The sequence below is a fragment of the Pelodiscus sinensis genome, chromosome 4 (genome assembly GCF_052426305.1).
Source record: "Pelodiscus sinensis isolate ZL-2025 chromosome 4, ASM5242630v1, whole genome shotgun sequence".
Taxonomy (NCBI): domain Eukaryota; kingdom Metazoa; phylum Chordata; order Testudines; family Trionychidae; genus Pelodiscus; species Pelodiscus sinensis.
Window position 1 is genome coordinate 2,484,309 of NC_143055.1, and position 21,464 is coordinate 2,505,772.

At 63.2% G+C, this 21,464-nt stretch overlaps 1 protein-coding gene across 1 annotated transcript in view; it reads left to right on the forward strand.

Moving 5' to 3' along the window:
• The first annotated feature begins 11,198 nt into the window (after positions 1-11,198).
• ADISSP (adipose secreted signaling protein) overlaps positions 11,199-21,464 on the forward strand; it is a 102,571-nt gene continuing 92,305 nt past the window's right edge. Inside the window, exon 1 of the mRNA XM_075931082.2 lies at positions 11,199-11,313. Within this exon, the coding sequence (XP_075787197.2) occupies positions 11,204-11,313 (110 nt within the window). The 5' untranslated portion in view covers positions 11,199-11,203. The remainder of the gene's footprint in view (positions 11,314-21,464) is intronic.

A 21,464-nucleotide genomic window follows, 5' to 3' on the forward strand; every position in this document is an offset into this window, starting at 1 on the left:
GTGGCAGGGGAAGGGTGGGGAGGAGTGGGGCGCTGTCTGTGTGGGGCACAGGCTGGCAGTTTGGAGGGTGGCGGGGAAGAGGGGGAGGACTGGGGCGTTGTCTGTGTGGGGCACAGGCTGGCAGTTTGGGAGGTGGCGGGGAAGAGGGGGAGGAGTGGGGCGTTGTCTGTGTGGGGCACAGGCTGGCAGTTTGGGAGGTGGCGGGGGAAGAGTGGGGAGGAGTGGGGCGCTGTCTGTGTGGGGCACAGGCTGGCAGTTTGGGAGGTGGCGGGGGAAGGGTGGGGAGGAGTGGGGCGCCCTATGTGTGGGGCACAGGCAGAACATTTGGGAGGTAGCGGGGGAGGGGTGGAGAGGAGTGGGGCGCTGTCTCTGTGGGGCACAGGCTGGCAGTTTGGGAAGTGGTGGGGGAAGGGTGGAGAGGAGTGGGGCGCTGTCTGTGGGGCACAGGCTGGCATTTTGGGGGCTGGCGGGGGAAGGGTGGGGAGGAGTGGGGCGCTGTCTGTGTGGGGCACAGGCTGGCAGTTTGGGAGGTGGCGGGGGAAGGGTGGGGAGGAGTGGGGCGCTCTCTGTGTGGGGCAGAGGCTGGCAGTTTGGGAGGTGGTGGGGGAGGGGTGGGGCGGAGTGGGGCGCTGTCTGTGTGGGGCAGAGGCTGGCAGTTTGGGAGGTGGCGGGGGAGGGGTGGGGCGGAGTGGGGCGCTGTCTGTGTGGGGCACAGGCTGGCAGTTTGGGAGGTGGCGGGGGAAGGGTGGGGAGGAGTGGGGCGCTGTCTCTGTGGGGCACAGGATGGCAGTTTGGGAGGTGGCGGGGGAAGGGTGGGGAGGAGTGGGGCGCTGTCTGTGTGGGGCACAGGCTGGCAGTTTGGGGGGTGGCGGGGAAGGGTGGGGAGGAGTGGGGCGCTGTCTGTATGGGGCAGAGGCTGGCAGTTTGGGAGGTGGCGGGGAAGGGTGGGGAGGAGTGGGTCGCTGTCTCTGTGGGGCACAGGCTGGCAGTTTGGGAGGTGGCGGTGGAAGGGTGTGGAGGAGTGGGGCGCTGTCTCGGTGGGGCACAGGCTGGCAGTTTGGGAGGTGGCGGGGAAGGGGTGGGGAGGAGTGGGGCGCTGTCTCTGTGGGGCACAGGCTGGCAGTTTGGGTGGTGGCGGGGGAAGGGAGGGGAGGAGTGGGGCACTGTCTGTGTGGGGCACAGGCTGGCAGTTTGGGAGGTGGCGGGGAGCGGTGGGGAGGAGTGGGGCGCTGTCTGTGTGGGGCACAGGCTGGCAGTTTGGGACGTGGCGGGGGAGGGGTGGGGAGGAGTGGGGCGCTGTCTCTGTGGGGCACAGGCTGGCAGTTTGGGACGTGGCGGGGGAGGGGTGGGGAGGAGTGGGGCGCTGTCTGTGTGGGGCACAGGCTGGCAGTTTGGGAGGCGGGGGAAGGCTGGGGAGGAGTGGGGCGCTGTCTGTGTGGGGCAGAGGCTGGCAGTTTGGGAGGTGGCGGGGGAAGGGTGGGGAGGAGTGGGGCGCTGTCTGTGTGGGGCACAGGCTGGCAGTTTGGAGGTGGCGGGGAAGGGTGGGGAGGAGTGGGGCGCTGTCTGTGTGGGGCACAGGCTGGCAGTTTGGAGGTGGCGGGGAAGGGTGGGGAGGAGTGGGGCGCTGTCTGTGTGGGGCACAGGCTGGCAGTTTGGGAGGTGGCAGGGGAAGGGTGGGGAGGAGTGGGGCGCTGTCTGTGTGGGGCACAGGCTGGCAGTTTGGGAGGTGGCGGGGGAAGGTTGGGGAGGAGTGGGGCGCTGTCTGTGTGGGGCACAGACTGGCAGTTAGGGAGCTGGCGGTGGAAGGGTGGGGAGGAGTGGGGCGCTGTCCGTGTGGGGCACAGGCTGGCAGTTTGGGATGTGGCGGGGGAGGGGTGGGGAGGAGTGGGGCGCTGTCTGTGTGGGGCAGAGGCTGGCAGTTTGGGAGGTGGCAGGGAAGGGTGGGGAGGAGTGGGGCGCTGTCTCTGTGGGGCACAGGGTGGCAGTTTGGGAGGTGGCGGGGGAGGGGTGCGGAGGAGTGGGGCGCTGTTTCTGTGGGGCACAGGCTGTCAGGGGGTGGCAGGAGAAGGGGGGAGGAGTGGGGTGCTGTCTCTATGGGGCACAGGCTGGCAGTTTGGGAGGTGGCGGGGGAGGGTTGCTGAGGAGTGGGGCGCTGTCTCTGTGGGGCACAGGCTGGTAGTTTCGGAAGTGGCGGGGAAGGGTGGGGAGGAGTGGGGCGCTGTCTGTGTGGGGCAGAGGCTGGCAGTTTGGGAGGTGGCAGGGGAGGGGGCAAGGGGCAGGGTGCTGTCCCTATGGGGCACAGGCTGCCAGTGGGGGAGAGGTGGGGAGGAGTGTGGCGCTGTCTCTGTGGGGCACAGGCTGGCAGTTTGGGAGGTGGCTGGGGAGGGGTGATGAGGAGTGGGGCGCTCTCTGGGTGGGGCACAGGCTGGCAGTTTGGGAGGTGGCAGGGAAGGGTGGGGAGGAGTGGGGCGCTGTCTGTGTGGGGAACAGGCTGGCAGTTTGGGGGGTGGCGGGGGAAGGGTGGGGAGGAGTGGGGCGCTGTCTGTGTGGGGAACAGGCTGGCAGTTTGGGGGGTGGCGGGGGAAGGGTGGGGAGGAGTGGGGCGCTGTCTGTGTGGGGCACAGGCTGGCAGTTTGGGAGGTGGCGGTGGAAGGGTGGGGAGGAGTGGGGTGCTGTCTGTGTGGGGCACAGGCTGGCATTTTGGGAGGTGGCGGGGGAAGGATGGGGAGGAGTGGGGCGCTGTCTCTTTGGGGCACAGGCTGACAGGGTGGTTGGGGAAGTGGGGGGAGGAACGGGGCGCTGTCTGTGTGGGGCACAGGCTGGCAGTTTGGGAAGTGGCGGGGGAGGGGTGTGGAGGAGTGGGGCGCTGTCTGTGTGGGGCACAGGCTGGCAGTTTGGGAAGTGGCGGGGGAGGGGTGGGGAGGAGTGGGGCGCTGTCTGTGTGGGGCACAGGCTGGCAGTTTGGGAGGCGGGGGAAGGCTGGGGAGGAGTGGGGCGCTGTCTGTGTGGGGCAGAGGCTGGCAGTTTGGGAGGTGGCGGGGGAAGGGTGGGGAGGAGTGGGGCGCTGTCTGTGTGGGGCACAGGCTGGCAGTTTGGAGGTGGCGGGGAAGGGTGGGGAGGAGTGGGGCGCTGTCTGTGTGGGGCACAGGCTGGCAGTTTGGAGGTGGCGGGGAAGGGTGGGGAGGAGTGGGGCGCTGTCTTTGTGGGGCACAGGCTGGCAGTTTGGGAGGTGGCGGGGGAAGGGTGGGGAGGAGTGGGGCGCTGTCTGTGTGGGGCACAGGCTGGCAGTTTGGGAGGTGGCGGGGGAAGGTTGGGGAGGAGTGGGGCGCTGTCTGTGTGGGGCACAGACTGGCAGTTAGGGAGCTGGCCGTGGAAGGGTGGGGAGGAGTGGGGCGCTGTCCGTGTGGGGCACAGGCTGGCAGTTTGGGATGTGGCGGGGGAGGGGTGGGGAGGAGTGGGGCGCTGTCTGTGTGGGGCAGAGGCTGGCAGTTTGGGAGGTGGCAGGGAAGGGTGGGGAGGAGTGGGGCGCTGTCTCTGTGGGGCACAGGCTGTCAGTTAGGGGGTGGCGGGAGAAGGGGGGAGGAGTGGGGCGCTGTCTGTGTGGGGCACAGGCTGGCAGTTTGGGAGGTGGCGGGGGAAGGGTGGGGAGGAGTGGGGCGCTGTCTGTGTGGGGCACAGGCTGGCAGTTTGGGAGGTGGCGGGGGAAGGTTGGGGAGGAGTGGGGCGCTGTCTGTGTGGGGCACAGACTGGCAGTTAGGGAGCTGGCGGTGGAAGGGTGGGGAGGAGTGGGGCGCTGTCCGTGTGGGGCACAGGCTGGCAGTTTGGGATGTGGCGGGGGAGGGGTGGGGAGGAGTGGGGCGCTGTCTGTGTGGGGCAGAGACTGGCAGTTTGGGAGGTGGCAGGGAAGGGTGGGGAGGAGTGGGGCGCTGTCTCTGTGGGGCACAGGCTGTCAGTTAGGGGGTGGCGGGAGAAGGGGGGAGGAGTGGGGTGCTGTCTGTGGGGCACAGGCTGGCAGTTTGAGGGCTGGCGGGGGAGGGGTGGGGAGGAGTGGGGCGCTGTCTGTGTGGGGCACAGGCTGGCAGTTTGGGAGGTGGCGGGGGAGGGGTGGGGAGGAGTGGGGCGCTCTCTGTGTGGGGCAGAGGCTGGCAGTTTGGGAGGTGGTGGGGGAGGGGTGGGGCGGAGTGGGGCGCTGTCTGTGTGGGGCAGAGGCTGGCAGTTTGGGAGGTGGCGGGGGAGGGGTGGGGAGGAGTGGGGCGCTGTCTGTATGGGGCACAGGCTGGCAGTTTGGGAGGTGGCGGGGGAGGGGTGCGGAGGAGTGGGGCCCTGTCTGTATGGGGCACAGGCTGGCAGTTTGGGAGGTGGCAGGGGAAGGGTGGGGAGGAGTGGGGCGCTGTCTGTGTGGGGCACAGGCTGGCAGTTTGGAGGGTGGCGGGGAAGAGGGGGAGGACTGGGGCGTTGTCTGTGTGGGGCACAGGCTGGCAGTTTGGGAGGTGGCGGGGGAAGGGTGGGGAGGAGTGGGGCGCTCTCTGTGTGGGGCAGAGGCTGGCAGTTTGGGAGGTGGTGGGGGAGGGGTGGGGCGGAGTGGGGCGCTGTCTGTGTGGGGCAGAGGCTGGCAGTTTGGGAGGTGGCGGGGGAGGGGTGGGACGGAGTGGGGCGCTGTCTGTGTGGGGCACAGGCTGGCAGTTTGGGAGGTGGCGGGGGAAGGGTGGGGAGGAGTGGGGCGCTGTCTCTGTGGGGCACAGGATGGCAGTTTGGGAGGTGGCGGGGGAAGGGTGGGGAGGAGTGGGGCGCTGTCTGTGTGGGGCACAGGCTGGCAGTTTGGGGGGTGGCGGGGAAGGGTGGGGAGGAGTGGGGCGCTGTCTGTATGGGGCAGAGGCTGGCAGTTTGGGAGGTGGCGGGGAAGGGTGGGGTGGAGTGGGGCGCTGTCTGTGTGGGGCACAGGCTGGCAGTTTGGGAGGTGGGAGAAGGGTGGGGAGGAGTGGGGCGCTGTCTCGGTGGGGCACAGGCTGGCAGTTTGGGATGTGGCGGGGAAGGGTGGGGTGGAGTGGGGCGCTGTCTGTGTGGGGCACAGGCTGGCAGTTTGGGAGGTGGGAGAAGGGTGGGGAGGAGTGGGTCGCTGTCTCCGTGGGGCACAGGCTGGCAGTTTGGGAGGTGGCGGGGGAAGGGTGGGGAGGAGTGGGGCGCTGTCTCGGTGGAGCACAGGCTGGCAGTTTGGGAGGTGGCGGGGAAGGGGTGGGGAGGAGTGGGGCGCTGTCTCTGTGGGGCACAGGCTGGCAGTTTGGGAGGTGGCGGGGGAGGGTTGCTGAGGAGTGGGGCGCTGTCTCTGTGGGGCACAGGCTGGCAGTTTGGGTGGTGGCGGGGGAAGGGAGGGGAGGAGTGGGGCACTGTCTGTGTGGGGCACAGGCTGGCAGTTTGGGAGGTGGCGGGGAGCGGTGGGGAGGAGTGGGGCGCTGTCTGTGTGGGGCACAGGCTGGCAGTTTGGGACGTGGCGGGGGAGGGGTGGGGAGGAGTGGGGCGCTGTCTCTGTGGGGCACAGGCTGGCAGTTTGGGACGTGGCGGGGGAGGGGTGGGGAGGAGTGGGGCGCTGTCTGTGTGGGGCACAGGCTGGCAGTTTGGGAGGCGGGGGAAGGCTGGGGAGGAGTGGGGCGCTGTCTGTGTGGGGCAGAGGCTGGCAGTTTGGGAGGTGGCGGGGGAAGGGTGGGGAGGAGTGGGGCGCTGTCTGTGTGGGGCACAGGCTGGCAGTTTGGAGGTGGCGGGGAAGGGTGGGGAGGAGTGGGGCGCTGTCTGTGTGGGGCACAGGCTGGCAGTTTGGAGGTGGCGGGGAAGGGTGGGGAGGAGTGGGGCGCTGTCTGTGTGGGGCACAGGCTGGCAGTTTGGGAGGTGGCGGGGGAAAGGTGGGGAGGAGTGGGGCGCTGTCTGTGTGGGGCACAGGCTGGCAGTTTGGGAGGTGGCGGGGGAAGGTTGGGGAGGAGTGGGGCGCTGTCTGTGTGGGGCACAGACTGGCAGTTAGGGAGCTGGCGGTGGAAGGGTGGGGAGGAGTGGGGCGCTGTCCGTGTGGGGCACAGGCTGGCAGTTTGGGATGTGGCGGGGGAGGGGTGGGGAGGAGTGGGGCGCTGTCTGTGTGGGGCAGAGGCTGGCAGTTTGGGAGGTGGCAGGGAAGGGTGGGGAGGAGTGGGGCGCTGTCTCTGTGGGGCACAGGCTGTCAGTTAGGGGGTGGCGGGAGAAGGGGGGAGGAGTGGGGTGCTGTCTGTGTGGGGCACAGGGTGGCAGTTTGGGAGGTGGCGGGGGAGGGGTGCGGAGGAGTGGGGCGCTGTTTCTGTGGGGCACAGGCTGTCAGGGGGTGGCAGGAGAAGGGGGAGGAGTGGGGTGCTGTCTCTATGGGGCACAGGCTGGCAGTTTGGGAGGTGGCGGGGGAGGGTTGCTGAGGAGTGGGGCGCTGTCTCTGTGTGGCACAGGCTGGTAGTTTCGGAAGTGGCGGGGAAGGGTGGGGAGGAGTGGGGCGCTGTCTGTGTGGGGCAGAGGCTGGCAGTTTGGGAGGTGGCAGGGGAGGGGGGAAGGGGCAGGGTGCTGTCCCTATGGGGCACAGGCTGCCAGTGGGGGAGAGGTGGGGAGGAGTGTGGCGCTGTCTCTGTGGGGCACAGGCTGGCAGTTTGGGAGGTGGCTGGGGAGGGGTGATGAGGAGTGGGGCGCTCTCTGGGTGGGGCACAGGCTGGCAGTTTGGGAGGTGGCAGGGAAGGGTGGGGAGGAGTGGGGCGCTGTCTGTGTGGGGAACAGGCTGGCAGTTTGGGGGGTGGCGGGGGAAGGGTGGGGAGGAGTGGGGCGCTGTCTGTGTGGGGCACAGGCTGGCAGTTTGGGAGGTGGCGGGGAAGAGGGGGAGAAGTGGGGCGCTGTCTGTGTGGGGCACAGGCTGGCAGTTTGGGAGGTGGCGGTGGAAGGGTGGGGAGGAGTGGGGTGCTGTCTGTGTGGGGAACAGGCTGGCATTTTGGGAGGTGGCGGGGGAAGGATGGGGAGGAGTGGGGCGCTGTCTCTTTGGGGCACAGGCTGACAGGGTGGTTGGGGAAGTGGGGGGAGGAACGGGGCGCTGTCTGTGTGGGGCACAGGCTGGCAGTTTGGGAAGTGGCGGGGGAGGGGTGTGGAGGAGTGGGGTGCTGTCTGTGTGGGGAACAGGCTGGCAGTTTGGGAAGTGGCGGGGGAGGGGTGGGGAGGAGTGGGGCGCTGTCTGTGTGGGGCACAGGCTGGTAGTTTCGGAAGTGGCGGGGAAGGGTGGGGAGGAGTGGGGCGCTATCTGTGTGGGGCAGAGGCTGGCAGTTTGGGAGGTGGCAGGGGAGGGGGGAAGGGGCAGGGTGCTGTCCCTATGGGGCACAGGCTGCTAGTGGGGGAGAGGTGGGGAGGAGTGGGGCGCTGTCTATGTGGGGCACAGGCTGGCAATTTGGGAGGTGGCTGGGGAGGGGTGCTGAGGAGTGGGGCGCTCTCTGTGTGGGGAACAGGCTGGCAGTTTGGGAGGTGGCGGGGGAAGGGTGGGGAGGAGTGGGGCGCTGTCTGTGGGGCACAGACTGGTAGTTTGGGAGGTGGCGGGGGAAGGATGGGGAGGAGTGGGGCGCTGTCTCTTTGGGGCACAGGCTGACAGGGTGGTTGGGGAAGTGGGGGGAGGAACCGGGCGCTGTCTTTGTGGGGCACAGGCTGGCAGTTTGGGAGGTGGCTGGGTGGGGTGGGGAGGAGTGGGACGCTGTCTGTGTGGGGAACAGGCTGGCAGTTTGGGAGGTGGCGGGGGAAGGATGGGGAGGAGTGGGGCGCTGTCTCTTTAGGGCACAGGCTGACAGGGTGGTTGGGGAAGTGGGGGGAGGAACGGGGCGCTGTCTGTGTGGGGCACAGGCTGGCAGTTTGGGAAGTGGCGGGGGAGGGGTGGGGAGGAGTGGGGTGCTGTCTGTGTGGGGAACAGGCTGGCAGTTTGGGAGGTGGCGAGGAAGGGTGGGGCGCTGTCTGTGGGGCACAGACTGGTAGTTTGGGAGGTGGCGGGGGAAGGATGGGGAGGAGTGGGGCGCTGTCTCTTTGGGGCACAGGCTGACAGGGTGGTTGGGGAAGTGGGGGGAGGAACCGGGCGCTGTCTGTGTGGGGCACAGGCTGGCAGTTTGGGAAGTGGCGGGGGAGGGGTGGGGAGGAGTGGGGTGCTGTCTGTGTGGGGCACAGGCTGGCAGTTTGGGAAGTGGCGGGGGAGGGGTGGGGAGGAGTGGGGTGCTGTCTGTGTGGGGCACAGGCTGGCAGTTTGGGAAGTGGTGGGGGAGGGGTGGGGAGGAGTGGGGTGCTGTCTGTGTGTGGAACAGGCTGGCAGTTTGGGAGGTGGCGAGGAAGGGTCGGGCGCTGTCTGTGGGGCACAGACTGGTAGTTTGGGAAGTGGCGGGGGAGGGGTGGGGAGGAGTGGGGCGTTGTCTCTTTGGGGCACAGGCTGACAGGGAGGTTGGGGTAGTGGGGGGAGGAACGGGGCGCTGTCTGTGTGGGGCACAGGCTGGCAATGAGAGGGGGGAGGGGGAGGTTCTGGAATATTCCCTAAAGTGTTTTTTAGGTTGTTTCTCGGGTCTTCTGCAGTTTTAAGTTGAAACCTGCCCCTTTCTGTGCCCCTTGTAAATTCCTGTCTCCTCGAGTGAAAGGTCTCCAGGCATGGGAACTGAAGAACAAACCCTGGGCAATTTATTCCTGTGTTTGACCACCCTGACACTTAGGAACTTTTCCCTAATGTCCAACCTAAACCTCCCTTGTCGCAGTTTAAGCCCATTGCTTCTTGTCCTGTCCTCAGAGGCCTAGATGAAGAAGTTTTCTCCTTCCTCCTTATGACACCCTTGTAGATACCTGAAAACTGCTCTCATGTCCCCCCTCAATCTTCTCTTTTCTAAACTAAACAAACCTAATTCCTTCAGCTTTCCCTCATAGGCCATGTTCTCTAGACCTTTCATCATTCTTGTTGCTCTTCTCTGGATCCTCTCCAATTTCTCCACATCTTTCTTGAAATGCGGTGCCCAGAACTGGACACAATACTCCAATTGAGGCCTAACCAGCGCAGAGTAGAGCGGAAGAATGACTTCTCGTGTCTTGCTCACAACACACCTGTTAATGCAGCCCAGAATCATGTTTGCTTTCTTTGCAACAGCATCACACTGCTGACTCATATTCAACTTGTGGTCCACTATAACCCCTAGATCTCTTCCGGCAACAAACATGAAACTGTTGCAGGAAATGCCTGTTAACATATGGCTGTCCAAGGAAATCCATGTTAACATAACCCACCCTTCCCTCGCCATCTCCCTGACTGCCAGCCTCTGCCCGACAAAGGCAGCACCCCGCTCATTCCCACCTTTCCCTCGCCATCTCCCTCACTGCCAGCCTGTGTCTCACTGAGGCAGCGGCCCGCTCCTTCCCAACTGTCCTTGTATTAATTCCTGTTTGAGCTAGTGTGTGTCCTTGGCAAACACATCCAATTTTGACTTAAAAATGGTCAGAAATGGAGAACCCCTCTCAGTCCATGGTAAATTGTTCCAACCGTTAAATTAGCCAGACAGTTAACAAATTCCATCCTATTGCCCCTCTGAAGTTCTGTACCTTCCGCCTTCAGTCATAGTCTGTTGTGTTGTTTTTCTTTGCTGGATCTAAGTTGAGCTGATGTGGGCGGGGGGAACATTTGAGGGGGTAGTTGTGGGTGTTTAGGGATGGGCTGATCTCATGGGAGAAGGGGCGCTGCGGTGGCATTTTGGGGTTTGGTGGAAAGGTTGAATCCCCTTTGCTCAATGTATTGGCAGAGGTGGCAGCACAGTAGGGCTGCGTCTACACTGGCCCCTTCTTCAGAAGGGGCATACTAATTTTTAACTTGGGAATAGGGAAATCCGCGGGGGATTTAAATATCCCCCGCGGATTTAAATAAACATGGCCGCTGCTTTTTTTCCGTCTTGGGGAAAAGCCGGAAAAAAGCGTCTAGACTGGTGCAATCCTCCGGAATAAAGCCCTTTTCCGGAGGATCTCTTATTCCTACTTCAAAGTAGGATTTCCCTATTCCCAAGTTCAAAATTAGCATGCCCCTTCCGAAGATGGGGCCAGTGTAGACATAGCCTAGGTGAATGTGTGGATAGGTGAGGCTGGGCGCATGGGGGTGGGGCAAACGTGTAGTTGTGCCCAGTATGGCTGTAAGCTCTTGCTGACACAGGGGTGCACTACCACTCAGGATACACTTCAGCAGGGACTGCTTGGTCTTTTCCAGTTTTGCTAGATGCCCACTTGTCTGCAGTGGAGACCTCAGTCTGAATTCAACGGCGTGGCTAGAGGGGACTGGGGACAGGAAGGGGGCTGGTGATGGGATGGGGTAGAAGGGTAGGCGTAGCTGGGCAATAGACCCAAGGCCAAGAAGAGAGGAGAGCAGAGGGTGGTGGAGGTGGGCAAGGGAGTTGTGGGGATGGGATAAGGGAGATGGTTAGTGGGCCGAAGTGTGTGGGCCTAGTCCACGGGGGAGGAGTCGGGGACAGAAAGGAGCATGAATGGGACTGGGGGCAATGGGGCAAAGCGGGGACTGGTAGGGGAAGAGGGTTAGCATGGGGAAGAGGGATGGGCAGTGAGGCAAAAGGTGTAAAGAGAAAGGAAGAGGGTGGGGGTGGCCTGAGATTAGTGGGGTGGGGGGCAGCTGGGCCCAGGGATGTGGGCCTAGGCCAAGGGGGAGAAATGGGGGACAAAGGAGTGGGGCTAGAACAGTGGGAGGGGGTGGGTAGGAGAGCAAAGGAGGGACAGGTAGAAGAAAGTGGGTGAAGATGGAGGAAGGGGCATGGGCAGTTGGGCAAAGGGGGGACGGGCAGAGGAAGGGGTGGGGGATGAGATTGGTGGGAGGGGGGCAGCGGAGGGGGAGAAAGGGGGGATGGGAAGGAAGGGACTAGGCATGTCCCAGGATGGGTGGAAGGGGGGCAGCGAGGCCCCAGGATACGGGTCTAGGCCAAAGGGGAGGGGCAGAAGGGGCCCAGCCCGCAGCCCCAGGGCGAGAGCCCCCAGCAGCACAGCCGGGTCCCAGGGAAGCACATGCAGGACCCTCGGGGCTCAGCCACGGACTGACACATTCCCACCCCTCGGCCTCCTCATTGGTCCATTCCTAACCCCTCGCCCCGCCTCCCCTGTGCTTTTCGGCCCTTCCCCTGGCGCCCGCCTATGCGGAGGGACCCCGGAACAGCGGTGGCCAATGAGCGAGCGAGGGGCGGGGCTGATCTCGGGCCAATGGAAGCAGGTGGGGGCGTGTCTCTGTCACCTCGGGAGCCGGAGAGCGGCGCGGGGCCGGGCGCGCGGGAAGCGGTGAGTGCGGGTCCCCCCCCCCCCCCCGGGCCGGGCAGGCTCTGCCGGGTCCCTCCGCCCGCCCTTCCGCGAGCGCCTGCCACCGTGCCCGGCGTGCAGCCTCCGCCTGCTTCCTGTGGCCGGGCATGGGGCGGGGCGGGAGCTCGGCTGGTTGCGGGGGGGGCATGGGGCGGGGCGGGAGCTCTGCCTGGCTGGTTGCGGGGTGGGTGTGATGGGGGGGACATGGAGCAGGGCGGGAGCTCTGCCTGGCTGGTTGCGGGGTGGATGTGATGGGGGGGACATGGAGCAGGGCGGGAGCTCTGCTTGGATGGTTGCGGGGTGGGTGTGATGGGGGGGACATGGAGCAGGGCGGGAGCTCTGCCTGGCTGGTTGCGGGGTGGGTGTGATGGGGGGGACATGGAGCAGGGCGGGAGCTCTGCCTGGCTGGTTGCGGGGTGGGTGTGATGGGGGGGACATGGAGCAGGGCGGGAGCTCTGCCTGGCTGGTTGCGGGGGGCCGGGTGTGATGGGGGGCATGGAGCAGGGCGGGAGCTCTGCTTGGATGGTTGCGGGGGGCCGGGTGTGATGGGGGGGACATGGAGCAGGGTGGGAGCTCTGCCTGGCTGGTTGCGGGGTGGGTGTGATGGGGGGGACATGGAGCAGGGCGGGAGCTCTGCCTGGCTGGTTGCGGGGTGGGTGTGATGGGGGGGACATGGAGCAGGGCGGGAGCTCTGCCTGGCTGGTTGCGGGGTGGGTGTGATGGGGGGACATGGAGCAGGGCGGGAGCTCTGCCTGGCTGGTTGCGGGGTGGGTGTGATGGGGGGGACATGGAGCAGGGCGGGAGCTCTGCCTGGCTGGTTGCGGGGTGGGTGTGATGGGGGGGACATGGAGCAGGGCGGGAGCTCTGCCTGGCTGGTTGCGGGGGGCCGGGTGTGATGGGGGGCATGGAGCAGGGCGGGAGCTCTGCTTGGATGGTTGCGGGGGGCCGGGTGTGATGGGGGGGACATGGAGCAGGGTGGGAGCTCTGCCTGGCTGGTTGCGGGGTGGGTGTGATGGGGGGGACATGGAGCAGGGCGGGAGCTCTGCCTGGCTGGTTGCGGGGTGGGTGTGATGGGGGGGACATGGAGCAGGGCGGGAGCTCTGCCTGGCTGGTTGCGGGGTGGGTGTGATGGGGGGACATGGAGCAGGGCGGGAGCTCTGCCTGGCTGGTTGCGGGGTGGGTGTGATGGGGGGGACATGGAGCAGGGTGGGAGCTCTGCCTGGCTGGTTGCGGGGTGGGTGTGATGGGGGGCATGGAGCAGGGCGGGAGCTCTGCTTGGATGGTTGCGGGGGGCCGGGTGTGATGGGGGGGACATGGAGCAGGGCGGGAGCTCTGCCTGGCTGGTTGCGGGGTGGGTGTGATGGGGGGGACATGGAGCAGGGCGGGAGCTCTGCCTGGCTGGTTGCGGGGGGCCGGGTGTGATGGGGGGGACATGGAGCAGGGCGGGAGCTCTGCCTGGCTGGTTGCGGGGTGGGTGTGATGGGGGGGGACATGGAGCAGGGCGGGAGCTCTGCCTGGCTGGTTGCAGGGTGGGTGTGATGGGGGGGGACATGGAGCAGGGCGGGAGCTCTGCCTGGCTGGTTGCAGGGTGGGTGTGATGGGGGGCATGGAGCAGGGCGGGAGCTCTGCCTGGCTGGTTGCGGGGTGGGTGTGATGGGGGGGACATGGAGCAGGGCGGGAGCTCTGCCTGGCTGGTTGCAGGGTGGGTGTGATGGGGGGGGACATGGGGCGGGGCGGGAGCTCTGCTCGGCTGGTTGCGGGGTGGGTGTGATGGGGGGACATGGGGCGGGGCGGGAGCTCTGCCTGGCTGGTTGCGGGGTGGGTGTGATGGGGGGGACATGGAGCAGGGCGGGAGCTCTGCCTGGCTGGTTGCGGGGTGGGTGTGATGGGGGGGACATGGAGCGGGGCGGGAGCTCTGCCTGGCTGGTTGCGGGGTGGGTGTGATGGGGGGCATGGAGCAGGGCGGGAGCTCTGCCTGGCTGGTTGCGGGGTGGGTGTGATGGGGGGGGACATGGAGCAGGGCGGGAGCTCTGCTTGGATGGTTGCGGGGTGGGTGTGATGGGGGGGACATGGAGCAGGGCGGGAGCTCTGCCTGGCTGGTTGCGGGGTGGGTGTGATGGGGGGCATGGAGCAGGGCGGGAGCTCTGCTTGGATGGTTGCGGGGGGCCGGGTGTGATGGGGGGGACATGGAGCAGGGTGGGAGCTCTGCCTGGCTGGTTGCGGGGTGGGTGTGATCGGGGGGACATGGAGCAGGGCGGGAGCTCTGCCTGGCTGGTTGCGGGGTGGGTGTGATGGGGGGGACATGGAGCAGGGCGGGAGCTCTGCCTGGCTGGTTGCGGGGTGGGTGTGATGGGGGGGGACATGGAGCAGGGCGGGAGCTCTGCCTGGCTGGTTGCGGGGTGGGTGTGATGGGGGGGACATGGAGCAGGGTGGGAGCTCTGCCTGGCTGGTTGCGGGGTGGGTGTGATGGGGGGCATGGAGCAGGGCGGGAGCTCTGCTTGGATGGTTGCGGGGGGCCGGGTGTGATGGGGGGGACATGGAGCAGGGCGGGAGCTCTGCCTGGCTGGTTGCGGGGTGGGTGTGATGGGGGGGGACATGGAGCAGGGCGGGAGCTCTGCCTGGCTGGTTGCGGGGGGCCGGGTGTGATGGGGGGGACATGGAGCAGGGCGGGAGCTCTGCCTGGCTGGTTGCGGGGTGGGTGTGATGGGGGGACATGGAGCAGGGCGGGAGCTCTGCCTGGCTGGTTGCAGGGTGGGTGTGATGGGGGGGGACATGGAGCAGGGCGGGAGCTCTGCCTGGCTGGTTGCAGGGTGGGTGTGATGGGGGGCATGGAGCAGGGCGGGAGCTCTGCCTGGCTGGTTGCGGGGTGGGTGTGATGGGGGGGGACATGGAGCAGGGCGGGAGCTCTGCCTGGCTGGTTGCGGGGTGGGTGTGATGGGGGGGACATGGGGCGGGGCGGGAGCTCTGCCTGGCTGGTTGCGGGGTGGGTGTGATGGGGGGGGACATGGAGCAGGGCGGGAGCTCTGCCTGGCTGGTTGCGGGGTGGGTGTGATGGGGGGGACATGGAGCGGGGCGGGAGCTCTGCCTGGCTGGTTGCGGGGTGGGTGTGATGGGGGGGACATGGGGCGGGGCGGGAGCTCTGCTCGGCTGGTTGCGGGGTGGGTGTGATGGGGGGACATGGGGCGGGGCGGGAGCTCTGCCTGGCTGGTTGTGGGGTGGGTGTGATGGGGGGGACATGGGGCGGGGCGGGAGCTCTGCCTGGCTGGTTGCGGGGGGCCGGGTGTGATGGGGGGCATGGAGCAGGGCAGGAGCTCTGCCTGGCTGGTTGTGGGGTGGGTGTGATGGGGGGGACATGGGGCGGGGCGGGAGCTCTGCCTGGCTGGTTGCGGGGTGGGTGTGATGGGGGGGACATGGAGCAGGGCGGGAGCTCTGCCTGGCTGGTTGCAGGGTGGGAGGCGGTGCGGCCATGGCTCTGTCCAGCCTGCGGGAATCGTAGCTGGCGGAGCGAGGTCCAAGTTGGACAGTTGTGTCAGCGCCCTCGGCTTCTGCCTGCCCTCAGCTCTCCTCCTCTTGGCTTAAACAGCCTGATGCTTCCCGGGCGCCCAGCTGTGGGGGACCTGGCGGGCGGGTGCTCGGTGTGTCTCACAATGGCGCCATGTGTTTCTAGCCCTTCTTGTCAGGAAGAGAAACTTCCCAGCGCGGGCTGGTGCGGGGCAATCTGTTTGCATTTGTTGATGGACAACTCCAGGGCACCTGGTGCTGCTCTGGGCTCCGCCAAAGGGCCTTGGAGAAGTCGCTAGTGATTTTCACTGGGCCCTTGGCCCCTTGGGCACTGAGTGGGTGGCTGTGAAACTGACCGGGATCTCTGAGGCTGGTATGGGAGCTATGTGGGAGGGAAGAGGAGCCTACAATGCAGCCTGTGAGAAGGCGAGAGTAGCACATACCTCTCCCAGGGCAGCTGCATTTTAGGGTGAGAGCGATTCTCCCTTCTGGCTGCCAAGAGGGGGGTGTGAGGGAGGAATGATACTTCCCGCAGGCCCCATGCGGGAATGCAGTACAGTGCTTGACGAGTTCTCATGGGTTGCACTCTGCTACCTGCGTCAGCCCCTCTGGCTTCTCACAGCTGGAGATCAAGGGGGGCGTCTCACCAGGACCCTGCCCTCACTCATGTTTGGTGCTGTCTCTGGCTGGTACCTGTCTAGCCAAAGACAACACAACCCAGAGGCTGAATCTCAGTGCCCCCCTTCTCAGGTCCCCGGGGCCCCAGAAGGGTGTCTGTGCTGTGCTGGAGCTGAGCGTAGAACAAGGGAGAGCTGCCTCCGGCCCCAGGCTGGAGGGAAGTTTGAGGAAGGGGGCTGGTGGAGTCTGGCTGGGGTGGATTGACGCTCACACACTGAGATTCGAGGGTGGAAAGTGCTGCGTACTATCCCTAGGAAGAGATGCTTCAGCTCTTCAGCAATGCCTGGTCTAGTCGAGCACACAGTGCGGTCTGCCTTTACATGGCCATTAATGACCTTTCAGTGCCCTCTGCTTGTGTGTACCACCCAGTTTCTGCTAGGGCGGGTGTGCATGTGACAGCCGACCTCTGAAGGTGCTGACAGACCGGATAGGGTGGTTCTGGCAAGGGATGTAAACAAGTAGTCTGCTGCGATTAACTGATAAGTCTAGGCTACTCGCATTTCCTCCCTCCACCCCCGCTGCCTCTGCCACAGAGGCAGCAAGGGAGGGAATGGGAGCTGGCTTAAAAGCTGGTGGGGGCCCCCCCCAGCATTGGCTCTGTGGTGCCACCCCCCCCCCCATGCTGCTTCCTTTATAGAGGCAGCAGCGTTGGGGGGGAGTAGCGGGGGTGGCTGCACTGTGCCCCACTGGTGGGTTCTCCTCACTTGCAGTCTTTGAGTGAAGGCTCGGATGCCTTTCTGTAAGATGAGCCCTCGCTGAAAATGAAGTTCTAGCATGATTCAGAAACCCCAGGGTGGCTTCTCTGGCCTGTTACGTGGGCCAGAGTAGATCACAGCCGTCCCTTCTGGCCCTAAAATCAAGGAGTCTAGCTGCATGTTCACCGAATTTTTATACAACAATAAAACTGGGCTGATATTAGCAGTAAAACGCCCCCATCTCATGCAGACCAATAACCATTTGTTTGGAAAACTTCCTACCTCACCCCATGGAGTTGGTCAGGATTGAGATCCCCATTTAACAGAGTGGGAAACTGAGGCACAAAGGGATGTGCCGTATCTAAGGGTAGCTATCCGTGGGACAGGGAGATCATATAGGAGTCAAAGACCTGGAAAAAAATCGTTGTGAGGAAAGACTGAGGAGCCTGCCTTGGTTTACCTGGGAAAGGGGGTGAATGATAAGTCTGTAATGTCTAGTGGCGGTAGATCAGGAGCGTGTCTTTTCTCTGTCTCACAAAACAAGCAAAGGGGTGTTCGGTGAACTGAAAAGGCTGGAAATGCATTGCTGGTAAAAGGAAAACAAATTTCACACAGTGAAGCCTTGTGGAACTCACTGCTACTGGATGGTGTGGTGGCAAAGAGTTTAGCCACCGAAAGGGCCAGGACATTTGCATGGCTAACAAGACAATGCAGAGCTGCAGAGGTCATGTTCCTGTGCAGGGCTGTAAGCTGCTGCTCTCACTGTCAGGAGTTGGGAGGGAAACCTTCATGGGGAGGCAGGTCGTGGTAGTCTGCCTGCTGGGGGGTTTCTTGGCCCTTCCTCTGAAGCAGCTAGTTCTGGCACCTGGATTCTGTGCTGTATCTAGCCCCGAAGAATCTCGGCTCCCTGCCCCTGTTGTGCACTCATGCTGCCTCACAAGGCTGCGGTGTCGGTCTTGTGCCCATGACTAGAGCCCTGCAGGTATCCGTGGGCTACACTTGTGGATCGGGGGGATACGGAGCTTGTATCTGCTCAGAGCTCTGCCCGTGGCCCTTGCTTTGGGTGCGTTCGGCTCAGCGCTGCGTGTGAACGTAGGCGCTGACACCTGCTTGTGCGGATTGTCTCCAGTCTAGGCTGAGCGTGGCTGCCATGAAGGCCAGACTGTCATGCTCGACTAATTCCTGCAACCTCGGTTTACTCGCGAGGGAAAACTTCCTGCTTGCCAGTGTCAAATACAGGGCTGGGAATGTCAGAGACACAGAATGAACATGGATCTGTCAGGGCGAGGACCGAGAGAACCCGTCGAGTACGGGCTAGTGCTGCTGCCGATCTTTCTCAAGGTGCGGCAGCGTGAGCGAAGCCAGATGCTGGACAGTTACGGCAGCTGTGAGCCCCAGGGAAATAACAGTTAGGAATCCTGTCAGACGTGCTGAGCTGCTGCTTGATCTGCAGAAGCTGTAAGAAGCACATCAGCTGTCTGGGGGGAGGAGGTGCTGAAATCAGAGGCAGAGGGGGGATACTGTACACAGGGTCGAGTATCAGACCTCTTCTTTTACCCCTTCTCTGCCCCTGCCCCATATTCATAGAACCCCAGGGCTGGCTGAGACCTTAGGAGCCATCGAGTCCAGCTTCCTGCCTAAAGCAGGACCAACCCAACTCCATCATCCCAGCCAGGGCTTGGTCCAGCTGGGACTTACACACCTTTAGGGATGGAGATTCCACCCCCTCCCTCGGGAACCCATCCCAGCGCTTCCCACCCGCCTAGAGAAAGAGTTTTTCCTAAGATCCAACCTAGACCTCCCCCACTGCAACTTGAGCCCATTGCTCCTTGTTCTGCATCTCCCCCACTGAGACCATTCCAAAGCTATCGATATGGGGAGAGGCCTTTCTCTTCCATCACAAAGCAGGAGCTCAGGGCTGAGCTAGCTACTTGCCAGAGGCTGGTAGGAAAGATGCAGCTCCTCATGGTCAATGATTCACCATCATGGTCAATGCCCTGGTTGGAATTCCAGCACCTTTCCCGTTCCCAGGAGCAGGGGGCGCTGGGCTTCTGGCCTGGGCTTTGCCCCTTCTCTCCTGTCTGCTGCTGGCCTTTGCTTTGCAGGCAGATTGTATCTTTCACTTTCTGAGCCGTGGATTGCACTGTCAGTGAGCTCACAAGCTGTTCACGAGAGGGGTGTGTGTGTGTGTGTGTGTGTGTGTGTGTGTGTGTGTGTGTGTGTGTGTGTGTGTGTGTGTGTGTGTGTGTGTGTGTGTGTGTGTGTGTGTGTGTGTGTGGAGCATCTAGACAGACAAATGATTACTCTGGCTTACATGTCCCTAAACACCCAGTTGTCCAGGGATGTAATGTCAGGGATTGGGCCCTTGCAGGTCGGAACGCACACAAAGCGAAGCCTATTTGGATGCACTGGAGGCGAAACGATCATGTTTATGAATAATGACGACTCCTTTGGTTGAAATGGGCCCCTTATCTCCAGTCTGGAGAAGCTGGCACAGATCCAATGGGTGATTATCTAGAAAGGGGGATAATTTAGTTTTCGCTTATTATCAGGCTCTGCTAAAGCCCATTTAAGATGCAGTAGCCCCCCCCCCCCTTCCCCTGTAAATGGTTGCCTGATGAAACTGCTGAGCTTGTGTGTGTGTGTTTGTCCGGAAGATTCATGTGCTGAGCTGTTTGTGTGGAGGACCGTGTGCTGTGGCCGGCAGTCGGGAGCTGCGAGCTTCTTACCAAAGGTTGAAATCTAGACCCCTCTGTTCATTGGTCAAGCCTTAGCCAGGGCTTTATAAAGCCCATTAGTAAGCGACCAGGGGCAGCTAACAGGGAGTTTGTGAGGGAGTTTAGAAGGGAAGTTGGAAGGGGTTGAGGTCCACTTGCCATTCTTTAACACTTTTACACTACGCTAAAACCAAAACGTCCTGATTTCAATGAAAACCCTATCTGTAACCTTGGCAGCCGTAGGAGAGCAGGCAGGCAGACGCCCAGCAGCAGAGTGGGGGCTATCCTGTTCATTGCACCTGTGTGATTACCTGCCCTGTGGGCGGGTGGCGTGTGTGTGCATTCGGTGCAAGGAGCGCCTGGCCCTCAGAGACCACATACGGGCTTTGGAGGCCGGGGTGGCTGAACTGGAGGAGCGGAGGGAGGCAGAGGTGCGTAGATGAGGCTTTTCCGGGACACTGTAGAACTGTCCCACCTCCGGTCAGACAGCCCCTGCGCTGTTAAGGATGAAAGGCTCAGGGAAGGAGAGCAGTCAACGGGAGCAGAGGACCCTCCTTCCAGAGGATGATGTGGGATCCTCTCGCACTGAGGATACCTCTCCGGGGGAGGGAACTCCAGCCATTAGGAAAAGGTAGGTGTTGGTTTCGATCATTAGAAACATAGCTGGGTTTGTGATGACCGGGAGAACCGTATGGAGACTTGCCTGCCTGGTGCGAAGGTTGCGGATCTCTCGAGGCATCTAGACAGACTTATGTGTAGTGCTGGGGAGGAGCCGGTGGTCGTGGTACATGTAGGTACCAGTGACATAAGGAAGGGTAGGAGAGATGTCCTAGAAGCCAAATTTAGGCTGCTAGGAAAGAGACTGAAATCCAGGACCTCTATGGTGGCGTTCTCAGAAATGCTTCCAGTTCCATGCGCAGGGCCAGGTAGGCAGGCAGAGCGTCAGAGTCTCATTGCGTGGATGAGACGATGGTGTAGGGAGGAGGGATTTAGATTTATAAGGAACTGGGGACACTTTTGGGATAGGGGGAGCCTATACAGCCTGTGTTTGTCTGAAGGTGGGTGACGGGATCCTGTTGTGTTCCCTCCCTCGGGGGCACCTGGTGCTGGCCACTGTTGGCAGGCAGGGTACTGGACTGGATGGACCTTTGGTCTGACCCAGTGTGGCCGGTCTCACGTTCTTAAATGTTAGAGCTGGGGGCAAGCAGGTCTTATCGGGCAGGGTCACGGACGAGCGGGCCAGAGGGGCCTGTGGGCTAGTCTGAGAGCGTCTGAGAAGCAAAGCAGGTTAAGGTCTCTGAGGCTGAAAGGGAGCCCTCAACTCCAGGGTACATCTACATCACAAAAACACACCTGCAGGCAGTTCTGAGTCTCTGACCCCTGGCTGGCGGGGCTCAGGGCGTGGGGATCAATCTAGCCCTGGGGATGGATAGTCACTGCGGCTGGGCCCAGGCCCTGAGTCTGTCCCTTGTGGGTCGCTTACTGCAGTGGAGACCTGCCCCTGTTTTCTTCCCACTGGTGAGGGTGAGTGCTGCCGCTGAGCACGCTGGTTAGTTTCTTACAATGTCTCCGTGCCACCTGCCTGTCCTGCACGGTCGGAGTCGCTGGGCCGGGACTGGAGTCCCTCCACGCTGCTCCCAATGACTGGGGCAGGAGTGGTGCTGGGGACCTCTTGGGGGGATGGGATGACAGAGCCCCCTCCCCTCCCCACAGGCAGAGGCTGCTCCAGAACAGCCCCTGCCCACGGCTCACCTTTACTGGGAAGCCTCACCCGGTTAGGATGCTGGTTACACCGTGTCATCCCCAGCTTTCCCTGCGCAGCCTGATGCCCTAGTAAATCTGCCAGTCTCCAAGGTGCCGCAGGGCTCCTTGTCCGGCGTGGCTAACGCCGCACGCAGTGCAAAGGCGGGTGCAGGTGGCGGGGCACGGCAGTGGTTGTAAATGGATCATGTTCTGCAATTGTGCCCTGCTCCCAGGATCGCCGTCCTGGCCGCTGCGGCAGAAGCGCGAGGCGGCGCAGACTCCCCGGCTCGCTGTTTACATTTGCTATTACAAACTAATGATTAAAATCACCCGCTCTGTCTCCCGGAGACTAAGGCACATAAATCAGCAGGGGGAAGGGAGCCATGCGAGGGGCATTATTGGGGAGCTAAAGCCTGCCGCTCTAGCCAGTGCGGAGGCTGGAGGAGGGAGCTGAAAGCTGATGGAAATATGCACTGAAGGTCGTTGAGCAAAGCGAAAAGGGTTTGAAGAGATTCCCTCCTTTACAAGTGGATTATCTTCTGCCCGAGAGGGAGAATGGAGCCTTTGTGCAGAACTTGACTGACCCAAATACCCTGCAATTAGAAACGTGTGTTATGGGTAGTTCTGATGCTAAATTTTATCCTTTTTTTTTTTTTTTTTTTAATTCAACATTCCCAGCTTGAATTCTTTCCCCAGGCAGTTTTTTAGAAATTACTCCGTGTTCCACGGCAGACTAGGGTACCAGGTGTTTGCTTGTGCGTGTGGGAAATCTGTGATTGGAAAGAGGCTGTTTGGTCCA